This window comes from Coloeus monedula (assembly GCF_965178545.1).
Source record: "Coloeus monedula genome assembly, chromosome: 4".
In the NCBI taxonomy this organism is placed as follows: domain Eukaryota; kingdom Metazoa; phylum Chordata; class Aves; order Passeriformes; family Corvidae; genus Coloeus; species Coloeus monedula.
This window is the reverse complement of record NC_138784.1, coordinates 22,248,207-22,273,750: the sequence shown is the minus strand read 5'-3', so window position 1 is coordinate 22,273,750 and position 25,544 is coordinate 22,248,207. Positions and strand designations below refer to the sequence as shown.

Sequence of the window (25,544 nt, the reverse complement as noted above, 5' to 3'; positions counted from 1 at the left end):
GGATTACATGTGCGTTGCATTTTCTTCTCTTTCCTAAGAAGACTATGACATACTACACTTGCTTTCCATGCAAATAATGTGAAAAAATATCCAATTACTTCATCAACAGTCTCAGATCAGTTGCTCTAAGTTCCTTCCCTGCTTTTGATCCTGCTTGTAATTCAGTTTTTGACAGCTAATGTAAAATCCAGATTCTCCTGTATCTTTTGCTATATTCCCAATCTTTAACAGAGATGTAAAAAATACTGGTTTTGCTGAATTTCTCTCAATAGATCTTGTTGATTGACTATCTATAGACTCTCCCAAAACAAGCACATTTCTAGCTGCTGAGTTTTGCCATGTTTGAAGAATGGATACAGTTACATATTTACCTCTTACAGCTCAGTTCAATAGCAAAGTAGTATTATATAAGTGTTTCTCAAGAATGTAACTTTCTTTGCTTATGAATTAAAAAAACCTACAAGCAATCACTCCAGTATGGATAGAAGTATGAGGAAAGAAAAAACAGCAAATTCTAGGCATACTGAGCCAAAGAGAAAAAAAAAAAGCTAGCGATAACAGCATAGGTCTATGTTCTTTTGTACATAGAAAGTTATAAACTGAAGATCAATTCTCTGTATCAATACTGTAATACTATGCAATGTATGTAACAGATGTATGACACAATGTATGTGTCAGACTAAGTACCCATTTCTTTCATGGCATTATCTTCATCACATAACACAAATTACAAAGGCTGATTTATAATCCAGTTCACACTTAGCCTAATAAATCCACAGTAAGTCTTAACAGTAAATTCCCTTTTAATTGCTCCATTATACAATTTATTGTTTCTGAAAACAACTATTTTCACACTATATTTGTTCTTCGTATAAGCAGCAGACGTAAGTAGTTACAATGAGATGCTGCTCATTAACCTGGGGAAAATAAGCCCGCTTGCCTTGGGCCTGGATTGTGTCCCATACTTTAAAAGAAGAAATTCTCTTCATTACCATCAGCCTATCTAGTCAGAAGGCAAGTCCCTCACCACCAGATCTTCCCAGTTCTGTCCAATCCTCTCCAAAAGAGGTTTCCTCTGAAGTCCTGCAACATACCACTCTTTTCTTTGAAGTGCTAAACATTTTCCTCTGTAATTAAAGTGGTCCTAATTCTGCAGAGAAGTTGATTCTAGCACTATTTTGAAGCACTACACCTTAGTAAAGAGCCAGGACACAAGCTGCCTCTCAAAAGCAACTATAACATAATACCTGGAAAGTTTATCAAACATGTTGACAAGCTTCATAGCTTCATATTCTTTTTGTTCTTCTGTCATTTCATCCATAGGATTGGGCATTGGTTCTTCTAAGTGACCAGTGATAAGGTTAATGCTGCAGGTGAAAAACCAACAGTTTACTGCAGGAATAGGTACATTTTCTGTCTTCTTAATAGCAGGAAAGAGGAAGAACTCACAGAAACCATCAGGACTAAAACTGTCTGAACTGCACATGAAAGGTTCTGTTATAAATAGCCAAGGTTATATTTATACTGTATTTTCTCATGAATCGTGACTGTATCTTCTTGTTGATTCACTGCATTAATGTCTTGTCAGTACTCAGAAATGCACAGCCTGGTAGTTCTTGTTGTTGGATCCATAGAGGAGCAGTTTGAAACCAGGGGAATAATGATGGTAACAATGACAATGTCATTAGTACTAATGACATAAATAAGGAACTGAAGGACAGATACATGTCTGAAACTAATTCTGTACAGGCACAATTTTAAAGATATAGACAGATTCCAGTTAATTTTCCATTAAATTAGTTAACTGTAGGCCTTCCACAATGATAATTTTTTGCTCAGACCAGATTAAGTTACTTTGAGAATTTACAAAGCCAGCTTTATTTTCACTGTTAATATAAGTGAACAGTGATACAGAAAAGGTAACAAAAGCAAAGAAGTAGTTTTAAAGAAAACTGTCAGGGCACATTATCCTTTCAAATATTTTAATCACAAACATTTAACAGCAATACAGAAAATCAACTGGCAGTTGTCTTGAATCTTTCATTTAAGTGTTAGCTTTTAGCTAAATAGATGTTATAGTTTTACTTGTATGCATATTAACTGAATGTCAGGCTTTTGAAAGAAGAGCAGAGAGAAAACAGCAAGAAAAAAATCCTGAAGTGCAGAAATAAAAAGAAATCTCCTGGCTTAGAGTAAATTTCTTAGCATAAAAGCATGTAATTCCTCTAACTCTCATCCATTTAATCCTGTCCTTCATTCATGTACCTTAATAAGAATTCTTCAATAAACCACAAGCCCCCCTTATACACCTAACCACATCTGTGTAATTCAAGGCAAACAGAGTAAAACAGAAAAATAATGTTAACACTTCAGATCTCCACTATCAACAATTTCAGAACATCCTTAAAACGGCACAAAATCTTAGATGTAACATGACAAACTAAAACCTCTAACACCCAATCAATAACAATTAATAAAGATCAACAGAGCTTCTATGTGGTCACTGAATCCTTCTAACAAGTATATTGGATTCCTTATGCATGACTTCTATAGATGTTATTTTGCTCCTTCCATATTACACATGCAACCTACTTGATTCTTTAGAAAAATTTTAGTACCAGGCAATCTGAAACTCGATCAAAACTGAAACTAGACCTACTGGCTCATTCCTTTTTAACAAAGTTCTGGTGAAAACCCTTAGCCACATCTGACACCATTACTTTCTCCATTACAGAGATATACCCCAAAAACAACAGTTAGCAGCTTGGCAACTTCATGTGAGTTCCTCAAAAATCTGGGACAAAACCCATCCTTGCTAAGTTTGTTACTATATTTTTTTTTCTATCGTATTCTTAAAAATCTCTTTCCACTCTTGAATTTTAAGTAGTTATTCAGACTGATGTTAAATCATTCTCACAGCAATTTTTTTCCCCGCTGCGACCATATATGACTACGTGATGGCCACCATTAGAGGCTGGTTTCTCAATAATTAGACCATGAAATCAGCAGAAGAGTTAATAAAAGCATGTATCATTCTGAAACTGGCCTCTCTGAAAAAGGTAAAAAACCAAAACAATTATGTCAAAAGAATCCAAAACACAACAGCATATGTGGAATTGAAAACAATACTATACTTTGGCTTTGCAGATTTGTATTCTTCTGTGTCTGTATCTTCATCATCTGAGTACCAATGATCTCCTCTTCCTCCTGCTAGCAGGCCCCTGGCTGCCAGCAATCCTGCTGCGTTACCATAGCCTGTGTATTTCAACAAGCTATCAACTGCAAAGAGGATAAAGAAAATTATTCAGCTGTAATCACCTACAAAACAAACCCACCAGAGTGCTACAAGAATTGAGAGTTATAGCAAGAGGCAAATATACCAATAACAGCAAGACCTTATACAAAAGGGAGAAGAAAAAGTCATTTTTACCTCTCTCTTTACAAAGAACAAAAAGAAACTCTGCTGCAATTTGCTTTACTCCAAGGTCAACGTGTGTCATAAGGCGCACGAGTTTGTTCCTCACTGTTGTGCCAACTTCAGGACGGTTTGAGACATCTCTTAATGGAGGCAGTACCTGGCAGCACAAAAGAGAGGGAAGAATAGCATAAAATGCATGGAAATATCTACCCAATACTTGCAAAAACAAATGTAGTCAACAGAATTAAAAAACACTCTGTCTTTCAAAAAAAAAGGCAATAATTAGACAATTATGCCTACATCCATTAGTAGTGTCTCTTGCTTCTTAATATATTTTAAGTTTTCTGGTCTGTCATTTTGGGCACAAAAGTACTCAGTCTCAAATGCAGACTTTAAAAATCCAATTATTAGGAGTTTATGAGCACAAATGGGTGTCCCAAAAGTGTTGGTCAACAGGCAGCCATAACTTCATATTCTCTGTTTCTTCTGTTGTACTCATGTATCTGGTAAAAGTATTAGAAATACCAGCTTAACAAAACTTACACTCTTAAAATGCTGTGTAGTTTATATAGAACAATGATATGCTCATAATGGAAAAGCAGGAAAATACATTGCAAGTTCTACTACAAGTTTCTACTACTCTATTTCAAAAATGGGCTCTACATATAGAGGAAATGCATACTTCAACCAGAAAACACAAAAGCTCAAGCTAAATTTCAGAAATATTTTTGAGAAATCACTATTTAACATTTTCTCAAACACACTATTTTTCATGAGAGGTCATTAATATTGTTAACTTCAACCTTCAAGAAAGGCAGGAGATGCATGAATGATGGCTTTTTTGGCAAACTAACTTCTGCCTCCTTGTGTGGATGCCTTCAGACTCAAAATCTATGTAAATTTTTTCGCATTCACAGGATATATGGTATGATCTGCAAAGAAATATGAGCCATAATATGAAATACCTAATGATCTGAAGACTCTAATAAGAATTATGGATCTTCAGTATTTTACTAGGGAATAAAACAAAGCATGTCACTAATTGTCATAAGAAATTGCAGGTCCTTTGTCTTTCTTCTAGGTGTCTAACATGAAGTGCCATGTCCTGTGTAAAATTACAGCACAATTACTACTGAAATTGGACTCACTGGGAACTGATCCTTATATAATGCTACAGTATTGACTACTTTGGATAAAACAGACCCTGTCTTTTTCAAGCTAAATATTCAAACAATTAGCAAACACATTTTACTTTGTCCCTGCTTACTCCCCCCAATGGGGATAGTACCATGACTGCCATTTCCCAGTGTGTTGTAAGAATGAATTAATGTTTTTAGAGTACTCTATTACTAATACAGTGATGAGTGCCATAGGACAGTCCATGAGGAAATCAATCATCCTGTCTTCAGATCACAATTTGAATAGCACACAATAAATAAAGCCCAAGGCCAGCACTTAACAATGAGGGTAATTCAAAATATCAAATATCCAGTCATGCAGTTAGCAACATCCATCCATTCTCTGCACTATATGAGGCAGTGGTCCTGTGGCAGGAGTCAGCATGCAATTGTATCCTGACATCGAGATGCCGAGATGTCGTAAAAACATGCAGACAACTTCATTTTCTAGCTTCTGAACACTTGGCTCTGCAACTTTTTTTTTTTTTTAAGTTAACAGATCAGCAAAGTATCCTAAAAATGAACTGCTGTGAATGAAGACAAAACCAACAAGAATGACTTCCCTAAATTCCTCAAAACCACTTTTCTGATATAGATGAAAGAAGCAGAAAATACATGCTCTTTTTCATTTTAAACTCCATTTATGAATTCAAGCACAGCTTTGATCTGGGAGCAGCATCTAGGATGCAACTCAAAAGTCACTGCAGCTTAGGAGAAAGACAGCAGAAACTAGAGGAGCAATTTCTTTCTCTTGCTCATCTTTTAACTTCTCTCCACTTGACCTCGAAACAGAAAAGCCCACACTCAACCACCAAGCTACACAGATCCTTTGGGTCTTTAACCATGGCACAAAAATCTTTTTCCCTGTAAAAAGCCATACTATCAATACTGTAATAAAGAGCTCTTTTAAGAGACAACATGATGAAGTGTGCCTCTGTCCAGGGACAGTTTTACTCTGACAGGATAGCTGATCCACACTGGTACACAAGTTTTAATCCCAACAAGTCCTTCCTGCTGAGGTAAAACTAAACCTCAAGCAGAACCCGTAAAAACACCTGCATTCTCACCGGCCACCACACAGCTCTGCAGAGTTTAATTAACTGCACTGAAATGTTTTTTACATGCTGGGTGTCAGGGAACAGACCTTACTGAGTTTTTTACCTGTCTCATACGATTATGGTGACTCACATAAACACAGCTTTACAATATCCCTGATGTTATCATTTAACAGCTCTACACAGTATATCATGGAACTCAGGCCATACTATCTACTGATTTACATGACTGAAAAATTATTTCTATAGCACTGTCCTGCACTGATGTACAAACCTCAAAGTTCATCATTAGCTTCATATTCAAATTTTGATGAATATTTTACTTACCTGAGCTTTGATAAACTTCCTGATATTCCTGTGAGTTCGGCAGCATTCAGTTAATAAACTGAGAACTGGAGTCAGGCCTTCTCTATAGCTGCTTCCCTAAAATAAAACCAAATACAAATAAAACATTTTAAGACTAAACCTTTCCTTTACAAATTCTATGAACACTTCAATGAAGTTCTATATGACAGCCACAATATGGACTTTACATAAGTAAAGAGCCAATGTTCACCCTCAGACACACATAAGCAAATAGCTTCAGATATTCACAGGAGTTTTTTTATTTTGAGGTGCTTCACAATCTAGAAGGAAGGACATCCATATTCGTGCTAAGTACTGGCTGAAAGGTTTATACAAAGCTTGATATATGTGAACTTTTTGCTTTAGTGAAAGAGGCCCCTTTTGTGAAAAATCCCTGCAGTCCATACCTTGTCTATTCTCTTCTCCATGAAATCCAGTAAAATCTGAATAGCTCCCATATTCATACCATTGTATTTTATATCTGTTTCCTCTTGGGACGACGGATTAATAAGAACATCCAAGCAAGAAACAGGCACATTGCTTAAGAGGTTGATTGCATTGCTGAAACAGATTTTAAAAATTCATTATTCATTTGGAAGAAAGAATTAAAACCAGAGTACAGCTCACCATAAACTGCTTGTACAACTGCAATCAAAGAGAGACCCTACAACTCAAACAATGCTTTATTTTTTCCTCTCTGGGTTTTAAAGAAGGTGGCCTGCATTATCGCCTGAGTGCTGGCTCTTGGAACAAACAAGGAAAAAGAAAGACAAAAAGCTCCAAAAGCAGGAGTGCAGTATTACTTCCAGCCCCCACAGTGTCCCATCCCACGGATAAGGCACAGCTTCCAGCAGCAAGCTACGGCAGCTGGTCCTGCAGGACAGCAGGGGGAACTCTCACATTGATTTGCAGCGGTCAGAGTTTTTTCCTCCTTGAAACTCAAAACATTTTACCACTCATCCACATTACCAACATTAATGTGACAAAATACAATATAGACAACATTTCCTCCTGCTGTAACAGGGGGGCATGGTAGCCTTTTTTTAGGTGCCCTGAAATATCTTCACTTTTATTTAGCTTGCAGCATACATGAAATACAGGAGGCTTTTGACACATTAAAAAAAGACTCAGGTTTATTTACCAAGCACCACCCTTCAGTAACTGGCAGTGTTCTCATTCTACAACACACAAAGAGGAGCATTTCCAAAGAGCTATTAAGTGATTTCAATTAGACCACAGGGTCCCTCCCTCCTCTTTAATGGAGTAAGGTGGGACTTACTTTGCAAGGGTGTCTCTTGTGGGGTACACATCCCTTGAGTTTGCTATCTACCCTGTTCTCACTGTACAGACTTGGGCTTGTACTGTTCCTGAGTACTGGGACAAATTAGGCAGATGCTGCAAAAATTAGAATGCTGTCATTATTTACTTGCTGATGTCCAACTAAACTTATAAATGGATGTATTTAGAAACAGTACAAAACTATTCAGGTTTACCCATGCAGACCTCAAAGCTATCAATGAACCAATGAACACTGATGTTTCAAGGACTAGTGAAGTGTTCCAAGAATGGAGAAAACTTTTCAAACAACTTCATTTACGACTTTTAATAATATCTACTTAGAAGCTGCCCTCTGTTTCTAAGTTAGTAATACAATTCTAACAAAGAATTAGCAAAAGAGAAAGCAAATCATGGCCATCAGACCATAACAGGATTTCTAACAAATGTGCTGGTTCTGGTTTGATCAGACTGGGTGGCTGTTCCACACTGTGCCATCTCCCTTTTGGTCTTTCAGTAATTGAAATTCAGACAACTATTACTTTTGGGAACGCTTGTTCTCTTTGTTTTGTTTCTAATTCCTGTTCAAGATATGTCTTTTATATCACGGAAGTTATTCCTCTCCAATAATTCAGGAATAGTCAGAAACAAAACAGACTGAAATTCAACAAATATTTGGTGGCTTCGGGCCTTTCATCAAAAGTTCTCTTTTTACCAGTTTCTTATTAAACAACCAAGTTCCCAAACACCTACAAAATTAATTTTCTGGATCACTGTGTCTGAGCTATTCTTTTCAATAAATTAAGGCCGGCTTTCTGATCTTTGTCACTCCACTGACAGTTTTATTTGTGGCAGAGGAGTGTATGAAATTCTCCAGCTACCAGGAAGTCAGTGACTATGCACAGATATGCACAATAGTGTTTGCATTCCTACTCCAGGGGGTAGAAATACTGCGTATATTACTCTCCTCTTTTCGGCTTCCTAGAGATCATTAATCACTGGGACATGACATCCACCCACTCATGCTCCCAGCCCCCTCCTGATATGCAAATTCAGAAGCAAAGGCCTATTTAGAGCCAGTGAATGCCTTGATTAAAACCTTGTTAGTGGGCAAAAATGGCACTCACTCTAATACGTGGTACTTTAAGCTGTTCATATTCAAACATTAAGTAATGACGCAACAGAATCACAATGACATTACAGGGTACTAAAGTAGTTAAGATATTTTTATGGCTAACTTCTGCTTTTTTATTAGAAATAGTCACACTGACAATCAGCACATCACGGCTCAGGGCATGTATCCAACATTCAGTGTTCCCTTAAAATAAATCCTCAACTTACAGATTCAAGCACAGGCATACGAACGATGTGCTTTAACGGGCTGCCCAAACCTCTCACTGAAGCATCTTAGGTTCCACAGATTTACAGACTTAGGGAAGTGCAAGTGATCAGCAATCCTAAGAAATATAAATATATCTCCCTGATGCTTCTTAAAGTTTATTCTGCATTCACCACTGTTGGTATTTTATTTTATTTTTAACACAGTTTTCATAATTGCCTTGCTGATAGGCTCCAGGTGGAAAGCAGAGCTGGAAGTTGTGCTCTGCTCTCTGACTCACACCTCATCTCTGGCAATAAAGATTGCGTGGTCAGAGTCCAGCATAGCCCAAATGATGACACAGCCTCTCTTTCTTAGCTACACACTGCTAACAACAGTTCACTCATCTGTTAGTGAAGCTCCTATCAGGAATTAAATTCTGCTTGTCCAAATACATCAGCAGACTGGAGTGGGGTCCTCTGATGCAGCCCCAGATCCTTTGAGGATTTGCAGGGCATTACTTCCAAGTATAGCTTCTCTATTCCAGAGTTGTCTTATGATGAACAATCTTGGTGGAAAAGCCTATTCAATTATTCAGCTTCTATTGCATCCTTGTAGCATTCAGAAACAAAACTCAGGTTCAGCAAAAAGGCTGAAATATTTGAATTGCAGCAGTCAAATCCTGCACGGTGCTCTTGTAGCACGTAAATCAAGATCAAATACCACATGCAATGATGCATTCTTTACTCTTCAGCTAACTTAACCAGCTACAGTTTGCTGAGGGACAAAGTTGTTTTCTCAGCATAGCAGAAAGACTGATGCAGTGCTACACTGAGTGTGCTGGAGAAGGGGGAACAATGGAAGTGACTCAAGGCAGTGATGTGTGTCCTCATTTCTTTCCTACTTCCCCCTCTCAGAATTATGGAGAGCCTTTGCTTTGACTTGGTGTCTCCATAAGGCCCACATGGGCAGCACTGCTACAAAAAATCTCCCTTGTGACTGAAAAAGCAAGGACAGAAATCACACCAACACTACATCTTCACAGCTGCCTACTTCTTTATGTAAAGCCCTTTCTGGATCTCATCTGCAAGTGTTTGCAAAAGCTAAAACCAAAAGGACCTGCATAATTTCCATCCCTTTGCAATCGCACAAGATAATTAAATTTTACAGGGCAGTGTACTTAACAGAGTGATCAGACTAGTCAGATTTCTGGACAAGGAAACAGATCTTGGGAAGAGCATCAGCTGTATAATAATTCTTGTAACTCTCTCTTGTAATTGTTGATTGTATCCAAAACTGTTAAATTCTCCCAGCAGTAGGGATTTTATTCCTGCCAGTCCCTCCCTTAAAGGAAGCTGAGAGCACAAAGCACCCACAACAAGCAGCAGCAAAGAGAAAACACTAACTGCCCTTTACGACTCAGCACTAACTTCAGTCATGGCAACTACTGCAGCAGTATCCTAAATTATTCCAAACTAGTCTGCACCAGCTGAGAAGGGCTCTGATGTAGGATTTTAGTGTTCACCTTCTAAGACTATTGATCTCTAAGAGCTTTCCAAGATTTTAGTCAAGGTCATTTAACACTTTCAAGATTGCTGGGTGGGAAAAGATGTATCTTTCTTCCTAGAGACTGGTTCCTTTTGAAGACCTTCAAAAGACCCTACAGTTAGATATACAGATACTTCTGAAGAAGAAAATGGCAACATTTCATTGCTGACAGAAGCTACTGTACTGCCAGGCCCAGTGAACAGCTGACCTACTTGGTAAAAGAAGGGTGTCATGGAGAAAGAACAATAACACTAAACAAAGAACCACCACCTCACCACAAATAATTTGAATTTTGACTGAATTACTGGCTGCCAATACTAACAGTTGGGTGCAGGACTGAGGAAAACAAACCAACCACACACCTAAAACTGTGTGATTCACTCATCTTTGAAAAAAATACTATTACCAAGGAAAAAGTATTTGTACTTCCAATAAAGCAGCCTAGAACTACTGGGATAAAATATCAACTTGTTACTTCCACCCCAATCCATCAGAATTGCAAAACTTACATATAGAAATCTCAAAATGCAGTGTTCCCATCAGCTTCTGTGCAATACAACAGAAGTTGTATTCCACTTCAATTTGAACTACACTTAGCATTTCCATATGTATTTTCATCCTCAGATACACACGCATGAACATAAAAAGAAAATTTTAAAAAGGTGAGCTTCATTATCAGTGATAGAAAATAACAATCCTGCCAGCCACCTTCTCTCTGGAAAACTGGACATGTTTAAACAATATTTGAGGAAAACAGCTTTCATCAAAAAAAGATTACCAATGTTAACTCCAAGTTAGTAGTTTTCATTGTTTCTCATATTTCCACTTTAGACTTTAGGCAAAGTAATTTCAGGAAAACCAACCAAACAAAAACCTTTTAACATAGATTGGTTCTGCAGTTCTACCAACCTGTGCAACTCTTCAGTTTTTTCTTCAGTAGGGCCCGTGGTTAATAAGCAGTGTCGAAGGATGGCAGCCATGTAACGAAATTGATGAGATTCATTCTATATAAATATAAATTATGAAGATATTTTTTCATTTTGAAGATTGCAAGTGAGGGTTTCAGGTCACTAGAATAATAAAAATTAAAGATGGAAAATACCTATTAGATCATAACATCCATCCCTATCAATAAAAGGACTGTACCTTAGTGTTCACTGAATGCTTAATGCTACATAACTCTCATAAGCTGACTTTGAACTAGGCCTTGTAAAACTCACTGAGGAGGTTTTTCCAGTTAAATCAGCCTTCATTACTAGAAAACCCAGTTACAAGTGTTCGCTCAATTCCATACCACTGTTCCTAACATACTGCTCTCTTCCTTCTTATATTCACACCAGGTGACCTCTTCATCCATTTAAATTATGTATGTTCTTCATTTAATTTGTCTTCTCCTCATTTAGGCCTTTTCCTGCCAAGTTTCATTCCCTCCACCCAGTCTGTCTCTTTTTCTAACTCCCTTGCTTCTGTTCCCTTGAGACCTTTCCTGCATTCCCAGTAACTTCTCAGCAACCTTATCTGTCCTGCTTTGTCCTCTCTCCAAGCAATGCCAGTCTCCCCCCAGACAGCAGCTACACAAAACTACAGCAGTAACTGCAACCATTTAACTGTGTACCATTGTCCTCACCCTTTTTCAACAGCTCCTCTTGGCATCCATCTATATGTTCTGGAGTGCTTGACCTGGCACAAAGCACCCAATGCATCTTTTGTAGCATCAGCATCCAAATCTGCCAGCTGAACCACCTGCAGCTCTTGTCTGGCTTTGCTACCTTGAAACCATCTCCAGGCATTAAATATTGGTGTTTCAAATGGTTCTCTCCACATTAGGGTGGGTCTTGTTTAGCTTTCTACCCACATTCCCAACTTCTGTGCTCTCCTTTTATTTTCCATGTGTTCTGTTTGGAATCTCTTCAAATTCTGCATGTTCAGCCCACTTCATTAACACGCCTTTCACTCTTCTTCCAGACCATTAAAATTGCCACTGAAATATTCACTAAATAGAATGTCACCTAACATATCTGGCTAACAGCCACTGAAAAGTTCTTTAACTTAAAGGTTTTCTGCTTTTAGGAATTTCTAGCAAAGAATTACTATCTAAACTCTATCTCAAAACACAAAATAAGCTTCTCCTGCCCTGAGATGTCTTAAACTCTCATTAAAAAAAAAAACAAAAACAAAAGGCAAGCTGCAGGCACGCTTGGGATATTAAGGAGGAAAAGATTTCAAGGACAAAACCTCCCTCATTCCACAGACAGTAGCCACACAAAACCCCAGCAGATAAAGGCACAACCATGTGCCATCTCCTGCCTGCCTTCCTGCAGTGCGCTGGGCTTTACATCTCTCCAGTTTCAGTATTTTGTAAGAGCAAACCAACTTCCAGCCGTCAAGAGCTTACCTCTCGAGAGGTGAACATGTAATACAGTTTCTTTTTCCAACTTTCCATATAACTGTGTTACATGCTTTTTTACCTCCAAAACAATCACTTGTCTATACAAAGAACTTTGACAAAGTTAAAGATACTTTTAATAAGGGTCTAAGTTGGGACTACACACAGAAGAAAGAAAGCTCACTTTCTTTGTATTTCCTTAACTCAAATATTAGCTTCTCTGATCCCTCCGTCACTTAATCTTAAATTTCAGGATTTCTTATTCACCATATCCTTGAGACATTAAAGCAAAGAATAAACTTCAGACTTTTCTCAAGTTTTACATTCCTTAAAGTTATAATTAATGTCTTATTTGCTGTTTAGTCCAATGCACTAAAGAGAACAATTATTTGCGAGTTTTAACTACTGTAGAATTTTGATCAGCTTTATATGCCGCATATTTACAATGCCCAGTGACAAGTAAACAACATTGTTCTAGAGACTATGATGAGGACCAAAAAGAAAGGTTCCCTACGTAATTCTCCTGCTGTAGCAAAGACTCCGTTTATTCAGCAAAGTTATCCTGGTAATTTCTGTTTATAAATTAAAGGATGCAACACATAGGAAGCACAGTTATCTAAGGAAAAAAAAGATCTGATGTAATAATGAAAACAAACCAAGATAAACCTTATTCATAAGACATAACAATGAAACTGTATTTGGTTCTTGTACTTGATCTCATCTTAAAAGATAATGTTTAAGTCCAAAGCTGGTGTTGGGAGAATGGGCCAAAGATATTAAAAACAGTACCACTCTTTCATCAGTTATTCGTTAAAAATGAGAGTTGATGTACTTATCATGAAACAGACAAAACCTAGGGAGTCCTGTCAGCTCTATCTAATACTCTATTGCCATGGTCCACAACCTCCAGAGATGCAGCCCTCTGGTACACTTAGATTAAGAAGGTTTTCCTAGCTAGCTAATTATTAGTGAACAACATTTATTTTCTTTTGGAAATCTAAGACTTTTATGAAATAGTATTTTTTGCATTTTTGTATTCAAAAACATACAGTTTTAACTTGCATTAGGCAAGCCAAGCTATTCTCCCACTACACAGAAAATGCATGGATAAAATTTTTTGCCCAAGTAGTAACAGGAACAATAAGTGCCTCTTGTCTATCTACCTGCTGGTTCTTTCAGGCTAAACAAAATCAATTGAAAAAAGCACTTCAGCTAAGCCTTACCTTACTGTGGACATTCCAACTGTCAAGTGTTACATTAAATAGAGCCTTTAGTGCCTCAATGGCACAATCTGTCTCTTGCAAAGATAGAGGAGGCCTGTCACGATCTTCTGCTGCTTTATATTCTTCTGTCCATCTTACACTCAGGGAACTCTCCAAAGCCTGAGTCAAAACTTGCACCCCTTGTAGTTCCTGACGCAACTGTGCCCTAATATCTGTGTGCAGAAGTGACAAGAGGAAGAGCAGACGCAAATCAAAGCATTTAATGTCATCAACCAGCTGCTGGTCCTTACATTTCTGCAGAAGATTGCAGAGCATCGCTGCAAGATTCAGTTCCAAACTGAGCTTCTGTGCAACTGAACTATTAAAAATTATGTTACAGAGGCATTTTAAGGCTTCTACTATCACAGGAAATTCAGATACTCTCTCCAAAGGATCTTCCACAGTGTCCAGCTTTGCTAGCTTCATAAGGATCTGCATGTTCCTCTTTGTGGTTACAGGCACTAAAACTTTCTTGTCTCTGGAGAGAATCCGGAGGGCCTCCAGGCAGGCAACTTGACATGAAGTTTTTGTGTCTTTTTCAAGGATGTTCAGAATTCCCTCACACAGTTTCTAGGCAAACACAACAAAGAAAAAGGGAACAGTTTTAGTGTCAAAATATTGGTAGCAATAAGAAACTACTTCGCTAAACTTCCATATAACTTTTGAGGTTTTATCTGACTTGAGAAACTAGGTATTCCATATTAGCTCTTCAAAATATGAACTGTTACAAAAGGCCTCCAGAGAGCACCAAAAGCGGTTTTCCTCATGGATACAATCCAAATACATCAACATTTGCAAAAGCATTAAGCCAAAATGGCAGCTGTTACCCACCACTGCCAGTTACAGTATCAGGACTAAAAACTCCAGAAGAGTAACAGAGCTAGAGAGAAGTGAAAGGTTTTAAAAATACATAAAAGTACAACAGTCCCACCTACAACACCTGCAGAATTTTAAGTTCAGGTTGTTTCAGTCAGGAGGCTGGGGGAAAAAGAAACCAAAATAAGTGCTACTTAACATACAAGGATTAGTACTCCATGTTTGTGTGGCCACTTCAACCTAATTGACACACTTCTGCCATTTCAAGTAAGACTCTTAGAAATATCACCTCTGACAGATACATAATGCAGTTTTACTTGAAGACAGACTATAGCAGTTTTACCAAGCCAGCAAAACTGCTGCTTTATCAACACAGATTGCTCCTGATGTCAAAATAGTTCACGGATTCTTTATACCAACAGGACTGCAAGAGTAAACAATCATATAAATGCAGCATGAGAAAATACAACACTCCAGTAATCTGCAGATCAGAACTGTAACATCTGAATTATAGAAGTATTGCCTTTTATAAGACAGAAATGCACAATCAATCAAAAGGGGAAAAAGGCCAGAAGGGACTGCTTGATGTAAGAGGACTCCAATGGGTTTTTATGCCTTAAGCTCAAGACAACACTACTCCTCGTGGGTACTAGCATCAGAAGTATAGTCACAAAGAAGTTCCCAATACAACATAAACTGGACTGTACCTCCCAGGACAGTTCCTCCATGCTTCCACCTCCCCAGCTTGGTGTCTTGACCATCAACATTAATAAATTACCAAAGGAGCCAGAGCAGCAACTGGGTTGAATAGCACTAGTGCAGAAGTCTGCTTAGGACCCGAAATTCATATTGTGATCTCAGGCAGTCTGTGTCAAGAAAGTGATTACAAAAAGCATAGGAATACTAGTAAAGTATAAAGTAGTTCTTGAGGAATGGACTCTGGAATTCCACTTTTCACCATCACTACCACAATGAAAAGGTGGGGAGCATAGAAGCCCATGACCCTGGCACAAAGCTCAAAACAAAGGTTCCACTTGGGACATCTAAGCCAACATTATTACTGTGATGACTTAGAATTAAAGCCAAAATTTAAAAAAAACCCCAAAACCAACAACAAACATTAAGTCTAAAGCACATCTAGAACAGACACTCCAGAAGAATAAGGGAGAAAACACCACAAGATTTCAACTCGTTTTCTTTTAACTTCAACAATGTTAAAAGAAAATCTGTAAACAAAGTCAAACAGCAGGAACTCACAATATGATTTCTAGTATGCTTGTCCTGGGGTTAAGCCCACCCAAAAGCACCATCCAGACAACCAAGATCTTGGCTGCATCTCCACACCCCTGACTAGACTAATTCAGTAAGAGTTTGAAAACAAGGAATGAGCTCCTCCTCTTACAATCACACAGGCAACATAAGAAATTTTTATCAGAATATCAGAGACACCACAACACTACAGACCCCACATGTGACCACCTGTACAGGCATATAGGTCCTTACTGTGGCTGGAAAAACATACTCAAGTACAGAGTTCTCAGAGTTCCTCACCATTAACCTAATGCCGCTCACACAGATCTGCACAACTCCCTGACTTAAGCATGGTATGCTAGACCTGCACTAAATATTTCTGAAGGTGGCATCCTTGAAGTGTTCCTAAAAATGCCTAGGAAACAAAAAATGACCAGTTTAGATCCACAGTCAAATTACCAAGTCACAACTCGACTTCTTACAAGAGTTCACTTCCTATTGCTGAGAGCCTTCCATACAATTAACTCTGCTTTGCAAGCTGAAGTGTGGAGTCTGTTTGGTTTTGAGGAATAACACAGAAGTGAATGGACAGTTCACAGCACTTCAGAAAAATGCCAGTTTGTGTTTAAGCATTTCCAGCTAGAAGTTACTGTCTTCCTTGTTGGTATCAGCTGCTACAAGATGGCCTGTAACAATTAATCCAAATTCTGAACACCCGTTTGATTACAAATATACCAAGCCTCTCAAATTCCGAATGATTTTTTAATTCTTTTTTCTATAAGTTACCCACCTGCTGCTATGGAAGTGTCACTGCAAAATGTCAAAAGCACTGCAGGAGGGATCCCAAAGGGCACCAACCTCCTGCTGACTTGCTATGAGAGGTGGAAGTCTAACCTTCCCTCCATACAGTAAAAGACAAGTAATTTAATTAAAAAATACAAAATCATCTCTTGGCTTCAAATCTTAGTGAAACGCAGCACCCAGAGAGTTTTAACTCTGAACAGTTGTACTAGAGAGAGATATTAAATAGAACTTTTTTTTTTTTTTTTTGAGATTTAGCAACCTGCTTACAGCTTAACTTCTGACAAAGTTCTCTGGAGTTAGAGCCAGTGAGCCATTCAGAGTGATTTTAGAGGAATCGGCAATCAGTTAGGATATCTGCGACAGTGAACCACTGCTGGCTGATCCCAAGAGCCATCAGCAGCTCAGGAAAAGCTACAGTATCTGATTATACTTGCAGAGCTATCCATGGAAAATTTTGAAGATGCACCCTACTAGGAAATTGCCTTGGAGACAACTAAAACCAAATGCCATACAGCACATTTTCTGTTTTGGCCTTGATGGTACAAGGGAAACAATACACGGAGTGAAGAGAAACAGGAAGAGATGTGACCACAAAAGCATTATTATGCTTTTAATTTTCTTTAGGTGGTGCTCTTTCTACCACCCTGTAGGCCATTAGCATGGCATAAACTAAGGGGCACAGATTTCATTTATATGGTTGGAAATGAAAGGAAGTGAAAATTCAGACAGGAAGGTACCTCCCCCTTCCACAACATGGATGGTATTTGTTCTAGTTTCAGTTGCTTTGTTGCTACCCTTTAAGTTACTGCAAGATTTTCACATTTCTTTGTTTGGGGTTCTGTCCTTCTGACATCCAGATAACATTTTGACTTTCATCAACCATGCTACAGCAAGAATTGTTTTTTATATACTTGTTCACAGACAAGGCAGTTTCTAGTTTTAACTTTTTTTATTGTAAAATCCATTCATTTCTCTGAAATTCAAGATTTTTCAGCTTCTGTGCTAATAGTAAGATTAACACAGAACAATACACACCATTCCTTTTGTCTATGCCGTAGTGTTAAATCTTGTGTTAAAACAGGAATGCCACAAAAACCCATTTGTCATCCTGTTTTGACAAATAAGCTATTAACCTATTTTGGTTCTTTATCCTGACAGCATAAAGTCTTGATGCTAAGAAGCAACACAGCCCAGTAGAAAAAGACCTCTCCTGACATACAAGAGACCTGTGTTTTCTCCCTTGCTCATCCACAGACCTGCTGTGTGGCTTTGGGCCAATATAATTTCTTTACTTCCATTATCTTCCACCATCTTTGTTCACAGGCTGATTAGACTGGGGGGAGGGGAAAGGACAGGAAGGAAAGGAAAGGGGAGTACAACTCTTTAGTTTCTGTGCTTAAGTTTCTATTAGGTTTCAGAGCTAAGCATCCAAGACATTGAGGAAGGAAGCCCAAGGATATTCGAAACATTAGTTAAAGCTCTCCCTGGAAGCCAAGACAACATTTATAGAACATGTATCATCAAATGTGCTGAATAACAGACAATTAGATAATCTCCCCTGAGAAGGCCACGACAAATTTTTGCCTAGTCTTTGTGGACAGATGTGGGTGGGGAGGGAAGGTGGATACTTGTATTCCTTGAGGATCCAGCCCGCTTCACTCGAGCACTGATTTGTTGAGCCCACACTGACAGCAGGAGGTTGGCTGTTTGGCAGGAGCCTGCCAGCTCTGACATGGCACAGCTCCAAGTCAAAGGTTTGAACATGTGAGAGCACGACAGTTCTGCAGGTGAGGTGAGGAGCACACTGAGCAATCCCTGTTGTCAGAACTGGTGGATTAAACACCTGCTTCACAGTCACAGAAAGGTGAAGTCCTGGGCAGCTGCACTCACAGCAGCCCTCCTTGCTCACCTTACTGGACAGGGAGAGGGAGAACCCTTTTACCCTCTGTAATCCTGTGGTGAAAGAAGGGTGTTAAAAGGAGAGATTGGTTTCACTGGCTTGTCATGAACCTTAAGAGGTTTCAGTAAAAGCTGAAAAATGCTGGATGGGAATGGGCAGGACCAGAGGGAATTAGAACAAACGCTCAGTACTAATGAAGGATACTTAGCACTTTTTTCCTCTTACAGACTGGTACTCCCTTAAGGGGTTTTGGTGAAGTCAGAACAATAACAACAGCAACTAATACTAAGCTACCACACAGTGTGCCCACAGGAGAACCAGAGCCTATTATTTTTACAGGACACTCACTAACAGACTTTAAAAGCTTGCCACAAATTTACTGGGAGGAGAAAAACTGTGCCTTGGTGGCTGCAGGAACCTTCAGACCTCCCTGAAGCATCACAGCGTCAACAGCACTATCTAAGAATGAGGTTCTAAGATTTAGAGCATGACAGCATCTTGCTCCATCAACATACTTCATTCCTCCCATCCTTCCAGAGTTAAGGTATGGTACTGTCCACAGACTTAGAGAATCTCCCCACATCATGAATTTAATTTGTAGAGAAAGCCCCATGATACATTTGATATGATTTACCAGCAGCTATTTCAACACCTTGAAAACACTCTGCAATGCAAGGGGAAAAGACTGTTTTGGTGATTTTCTTCCCACTGAATTTTAGATCCATCATGTTCAAATTGAACCTGGACAATAACTCAAGGACACTGGTCTCAAATTCTGAAGATTTCTATCAGAGATCCAGCACAGTAAGCTGGACCTGATACAGGAGAAATCAGATGTTGCAAGTACTACAAATGGTGAAGCAGACAAAAAGGTATGGAGCTGAAGAGGAAACAGCTCAATCATTTCAGGTAAGAATATGGCTTGTAAGTCATATTCTTACATTTGGCTGCTGCTTCCCCTTTTTCCCCTTCCTCTCACAAACTCAGTGCCTCCATCCAATTTAAAAAGCCTTACTTGCCATCTTGGACAGATTTACTTTGTCTGTTATATCACAGCAAACAGCACTGTAGCAACTTCCAGCTGTGGAATGCTGTGGCCAAGCAGGCAGTCAGTGCTGACAGACATTTCCAGGGCACAGACAGTACTGTAATTTTCTTACCATTTGAAGTCTGTAAACAGCACAAATGTGTTGCTATTTCAGAAGCAGTATTTGGCCCTGACATAGTATAAATAATGGAGAGCAAAGCTATTAAATAAGGATCAAGTGGTCCAAAAAACCCTTTCCTTTTTGTATTAGGACATGTGAGCTTGAGCTGAAGCACCTGCTGTGCCACAGAGAGGGAGACACTATGCCTGACAACTCTCTCCAAGGTGACTGCCTGGTCAAGTTAACAGATACTAATTCTCTGGAGTGGATTCCAGAACAGACCTAAAGAACCAACTGTTTGTCTCAACCATGCCACGGCGCTGTGAAGTGTTGCAGTTCTGAAGACTCAACTTTTTCCAGCAAAACACCATCAACAACTTCTTGATTGCTTGAGACAAATATTTTAGATTTCTAAGAGATCATTATGCTCCTCAGACACAACCCCGCTGCCGCAATTTCAGCTGCTTTTTCAGAACACATTTACTTCTGGTTGGCAATTTCTATACTGTTTACACCCAGAAACTGAAAACAGGCTTCCAGAAATTCATATTTTTTATTGGTAAGAAGGTAACAAGTTAAGAAGGATTGGCACTGACTTGATGTGCCTGGTATCTGAAGGGATCTTACAGTACGACACAGATTTCCATCTGATTTATATCCATAACACTCATGACAGATAGGACAATGCAGACACATACATCATTAAACAAACAACCAGGACAAGTACAAGGACAGCTCACATTACAATCTTGTGTTTTTATCACCCTGTGATGTATTACAGTCCTGTGGCTATGTCCAGACAAACAAGCATTACCTCTCTTCCTGCCTTCTAGAGGACACAATCTACTTTCCTCCTGGAATTCAGTACCACAAACCCACTGCTGATTTAGTTAGGCCATAGCCTAAAGCATCATGCTTTGATAGCCATAGATCACTGCAGAACAATGTACTCTCTTCAGTTTACCCAGCTTCTAGTCAAGCCATAGTTTTGCCCTTTCTACCTTTTGTATTTTCAGCATGTCCCTGGTGTGTATGGGTTGTTAAAAAAAAAAAAAAAAAAACACCCTAAAAAACCAAACCCAACCATCCACAGGGAAAAAAAAAATCCTTATACTGCATACCTTACAAACACCCCTCCAAACTCATTGTCTTTATTTGGCTTTTGCCAGTCTGGCTTCTGCTCTCTTCTCCTTTCCTATGTTCTGTAGTCGGCAATCAATATCTCAGACTAGACATTTGCTCATTTGCAGTGTAAAAAGGGTAGGGACAGTGAGGGAACAGAGGCAAGAGCACCAAATTGGGATCCCAGCTGAGCTCTTCTGCAGATCAGAAGGGACACACACAGCCCATCACCACATCGCTGAGATCACTGAGTGCCAGTTTCGAGTAAAGCCACAGATAAAGCAAAGCTAAGAGGTCTCTGGGTCCTCTGTGTTATAAGGAATTGCAACTGAAGATTACAGTACAAACAACTGATGGGTTTGCAAATGCAAAAGACTGCCAGACTTATCATCCCACACATTTCTACCACAAAAAGCCCCTTAAAATATTTAGATTTTGCATAAAATCATGAAATGAAACGATGTGCACCCTATTTTAGACAAGCTATCCTTGGTAGGAACTTTGCAATTCTGATTTCAAGCTCTGAGTTTATTTCAGAAATAGCAGGAACATACAGCCTCATTCACTAATGAACATTTCCTGAATAAATATGCAAATCAGCCCCAAAGCTAATTACACAACGGAAAGGAAGGGGCTTGTTATTACATATTACACCCTAAAAATAATAGGAAAAAATAAAACCAATCCATGTCCTAGCTTTAAATGCAAGGCTGTGGATAGATCCCAAGGGATGTGTTAAGCCCTGACACACCTGTACAGCTCAATACACATTTCCCGTCTTTGACAGCTGACATACACGTACCACATCTCACTGATTACAGCCACCTTTGGAATAATAGGCTTCTGCAACCCTGTCTTCCTTACATCTTAATAGCTTTCTTCTGTACTTATCCCTTCATCTTAATCTCTAGTATTCTTTAAGCATCTCACATAGACGAGAAATACATCTGTCCTACTGCTACCTGCTGAGAAGAGAGAAAATTGAAAAATCTATTGCAAAATTTTATCTCCGTAGGTATTGAAGAGTATCTTTACCCTTATTCCTCCACCTCATCTCAAATCTGTACCCAGCAAAATAATTTATGGGCTTTTCTGTAACTACTTTCATTCAAGAGTGGGAGCTTTGCTAGGGGAATTTCTTTCAGAAAAAAAAGGGAATTTGTAGTTGTCGCATCTCTTGGACTGAAGAAGCAAAAATTAAAATATAACTTTATACTCATTGCTTGCACCATTTCACAATGGCAGCTAAGTTAAGAGACTGCCTTTACTCTTTTATACTTCTACATTGAGATATGCAGCTCAACAGCCTATTTTACTCACCTTTCTTTTGTCTTCATCTGCAGGATCGAACCTGAAAGTAGCCCGATTCTGTAAGTAAAAACAAGAGTTTGTGTTTGTTACATGCACAGCAGCTGATGAAGAGGCAATACCTGCAAAACTATTAAAAACTTCAGGAGCCTTGTTAAACCAAGCCTCAGATAATGAGGCTACAACCACATCACCCTTTTCCCATCCTCCCCAACAGCAAAAGCTTCAATAAGTGACTCCAATGAAGAGTTCCACATCTACTACTGGTGCAGAGCAAGCTTTTATCTGTGGGATGTGAGTCAACCACCTCACATATAGCACTTGACAGGGTGAAAAATGAGAGAGATTGCCTTGTGTTTTACACATATCTCATTGCTCAGGTTCTTCCCCGAGCAGATCTTGCTGATCAGCTTTTGACTGCTCTGACTGTCCCAAACCAGAACCACCACAGCATCACCTTGCCCAGAAAACAAGCAGTACAAATCAAATAAGCCTTGCTACAAGAACTACCAGTTTCTGTGATCTGGCAATTTCCAAAACACCTTACCAAGGTATTAGTTTCTCTGGTAGAAGATAGACATGGTCTAACAACAAGTCCTTATTTTTTATTAAACACTTCAAATAGCAGTTGGGTCTAGTTCTATGTTAGTATCCTGAAGAATGCTATTAGTGGAATATTACTTATATGGCAAAAGTTATTATGACAGTCAAAGAAAACAGCACTAATACCAGACAGTTCTCTTAACATTTTAATACTTCCAGTCTAAATAAATGATCAAGAATGACGAACAGCTTCCAAAAAAAAAAAAAAATTCTATTCTACTCAATTTCTACTCAATTCTCTCTCAATTTCTACTTCTAATATGCAACTTACTACATCATGGAAGCGACTGGAAAACGAAAGTGACTTTCCAGAGCACATTCATGGGCCTCTTACCTTTCATAACCCAAACTCACGATTACACAGAAAGGCCTTGGACATCTACCCAACCACCAAAGGTTACCAACATCAGTTAGAGCTTTTAGGATGGTAGGAAAGTCATTCCCTTCCTCTCTCAATGGTGGGCAAATAATTCCCATCCTCTGTCTTACAGGGTTCCCAACTGGACCACAGGAGATCAGCAACATGCCAATCAAGAGCAGGTGAGCATTAAATGATGAGCAATTAACCAAGAGAATGCAAGCTTTACGTTTGCACATGAACATTTTTGCAAATTTACAGAAGCGCTGTAGTGAGAGCAAGAAGCCTAAGCACTAGAGGAGATCTGGAATAATCACTGCAAATTGGACAGCACAGAGAAGCACCAACAGATCTATTCATTTCTCTCATTATAGTTATTCTACAGCCACCTGCACCTTGGAACTACACTTGATCCATCCTTTTTTTTTTTTTTTTTTTTTCAATTAAAGCATATTTAATTTGTTATTTGGAAAAAAGCTAAAGCCCTGGAACCTGGAGTACTCTGCTCAGTCTCTGCTGGCCCACAAAGCGTCAGTAACAAAGTGTACAGAAAAGAGATGCAGGAAATATGATTAAAAAGTTCTAGGAAGAAACACAGTAAAGCAATGGCATATTGAGACAGTACTGAGAGCTCCCCATCCCACTCCAAAAGAGGTATTTAGCTACACATTTAACTCTAATACGTCACTCAAATACTTGAAATGTCAGAATAGAAGCTGCACAAGCTCTCACTGTGTCCTTGAGAATTCAACTCAAGCCTAAATAATTCATCTGGGAAAGCTGCTGAGCAGGCATAAAATCCAGTACAGCAAAATTAAGAAATTATGCTTGTGCATGGCTTTTTGACAGAACACATTTAACACAGGGTCATTTTGAAGAGTAAGGACAGAGATAAAAGGTTCCTTCAATCAGAATCCTTCCTCTGTACCTCACAGGTCAGCAAGTTAAAACAGATGTGTCTCACGAACTCCTGATCTACCAATCCTTCAGAGAAAGTGCCCTGCAGCTCCATCAGTCTCTACCTTTGAATTCCACATGCACAAAGGCAGCCTATGTCAAGGCTGTTGCCCAAGCTTCTACAAGCTCCAGTTTGAGTGAAGAAATCAACTCCTGCCATTGTTAGATGTAAAACATAGTGCACTTAAGACAGCAGATTTCAGGACACCTCTTGGAGGCTGAAGAATACCCACATCACATCCACATTCATTTGGCTTCACCCCTAATAACAAAGCTATGAAACTTTGATTAAAAATCTGAATGCTCCTTCCCATAAGAGATTCCTAAATTTCAGTCAACAATTAGTTCAATATGACTGCACTTAAATACATGCAAAGCCAAACTCTGAGTCAGTACCAGCTTTACAGACCTGTGTATCAGTCACATAAGCATCTACACAAAGGGCAGACACCTGATGGGTTGAGACATAATCTTTGAAAATGGACTATACTGCTCTACTAAAATCTAGGAGGATAAAAAATACAAAAATCCACCCAATATCTATTCTCACTCTGATTTTCACTTTCCTGCATTAGCAGGAAACCCTCTCACTTCTTGACTGAGCATACACATATCAGGCTGCAGCAGCAGTAGACCCTTACTACTTTTTCATACCTGCCAGCATTAAAAGCTAAACCTGCTCTAAGCTATCTTCCCTTTTCGTTTTGCTTGGCCAGAAACACGGAAAAATGAAGTGAGGTTTGTCAGCCCATTTCACACACCCCCCCTGTCCCTGCACGCTGACACGGCCACACAGGCGATGGCAAGGCCTCTCTATTGCCGGTGACAAAGGGCTGCCCACAAAGGGCAGCACCTCGGGCAGGTGGGCAGGTACCCAAGAGACTTCAGTGTTATTCTGTCCAGCCCCTGCCCAGTGGTACATGTAGGTTAAAGGATTTATGAGGCAAATGAACGCTATCAAATAGCTCCTTTTACAGCCCGATCGCCGATAACCCACACTGCCCACTGGACGCGTAGAACGCAAGACCGAAGGTGCCGGGGGCCGAGCCTAGCAATGGGCTTTGTGCTCCCTTGGGAGCCTGCTTTCCTCTAGGCACTGCCCTGGCTCTCCGCCCCGGCAGTGCCGCGGTGCCCTGCACGGCCTGCGGGCGGGGAGTGCACGGGAAGGGCCGGGAGGCTGCGCCGGGCAGGGGCCGTGGCGGGCAGGGGCACAGCGGTGAAGCGGTGAGCGCGGGGGACCCGCCGCAGAGCCGAGCCCAGGGAGCAGCGGGACTCTGCCGGCGGCGCTGCCGATGTCGGGCGGGGCGGGGCGGCGACACCGCCGGGGGAGCGGCGCAGAGGGGAGGGGGATGGGACCCGTTACCTCCTCGTTGTACCGCGCCAGGACGCGCTCCACCGCCTCGGCGCCGCCGCCGCGCCCCTCCACAGCCTCCAGCACCGCGCCCAACTCGGGGCCCGGCTCCGCGCCCGGCTCCATGCCCGACCGCCCCGC

At 39.8% G+C, this 25,544-nt stretch overlaps 1 protein-coding gene across 1 annotated transcript in view; it reads right to left on the bottom strand.

Annotated features, from left to right (window-relative positions):
- Positions 1–25,544, bottom strand: part of RIC8B (RIC8 guanine nucleotide exchange factor B) — a 32,569-nt gene extending 7,025 nt beyond the window's left edge. The window contains exons 1-9 of the mRNA XM_082279962.1: positions 25,416–25,544; positions 22,147–22,194; positions 13,747–14,355; positions 11,047–11,141; positions 6,404–6,557; positions 5,979–6,074; positions 3,431–3,575; positions 3,135–3,279; positions 1,248–1,367 (exon numbers count right to left, since the gene is read on the bottom strand). Of these exons, the coding sequence (XP_082136088.1) occupies positions 1,248–1,367; positions 3,135–3,279; positions 3,431–3,575; positions 5,979–6,074; positions 6,404–6,557; positions 11,047–11,141; positions 13,747–14,355; positions 22,147–22,194; positions 25,416–25,529 (1,526 nt within the window). The 5' untranslated portion in view covers positions 25,530–25,544. The remainder of the gene's footprint in view (positions 1–1,247; positions 1,368–3,134; positions 3,280–3,430; positions 3,576–5,978; positions 6,075–6,403; positions 6,558–11,046; positions 11,142–13,746; positions 14,356–22,146; positions 22,195–25,415) is intronic.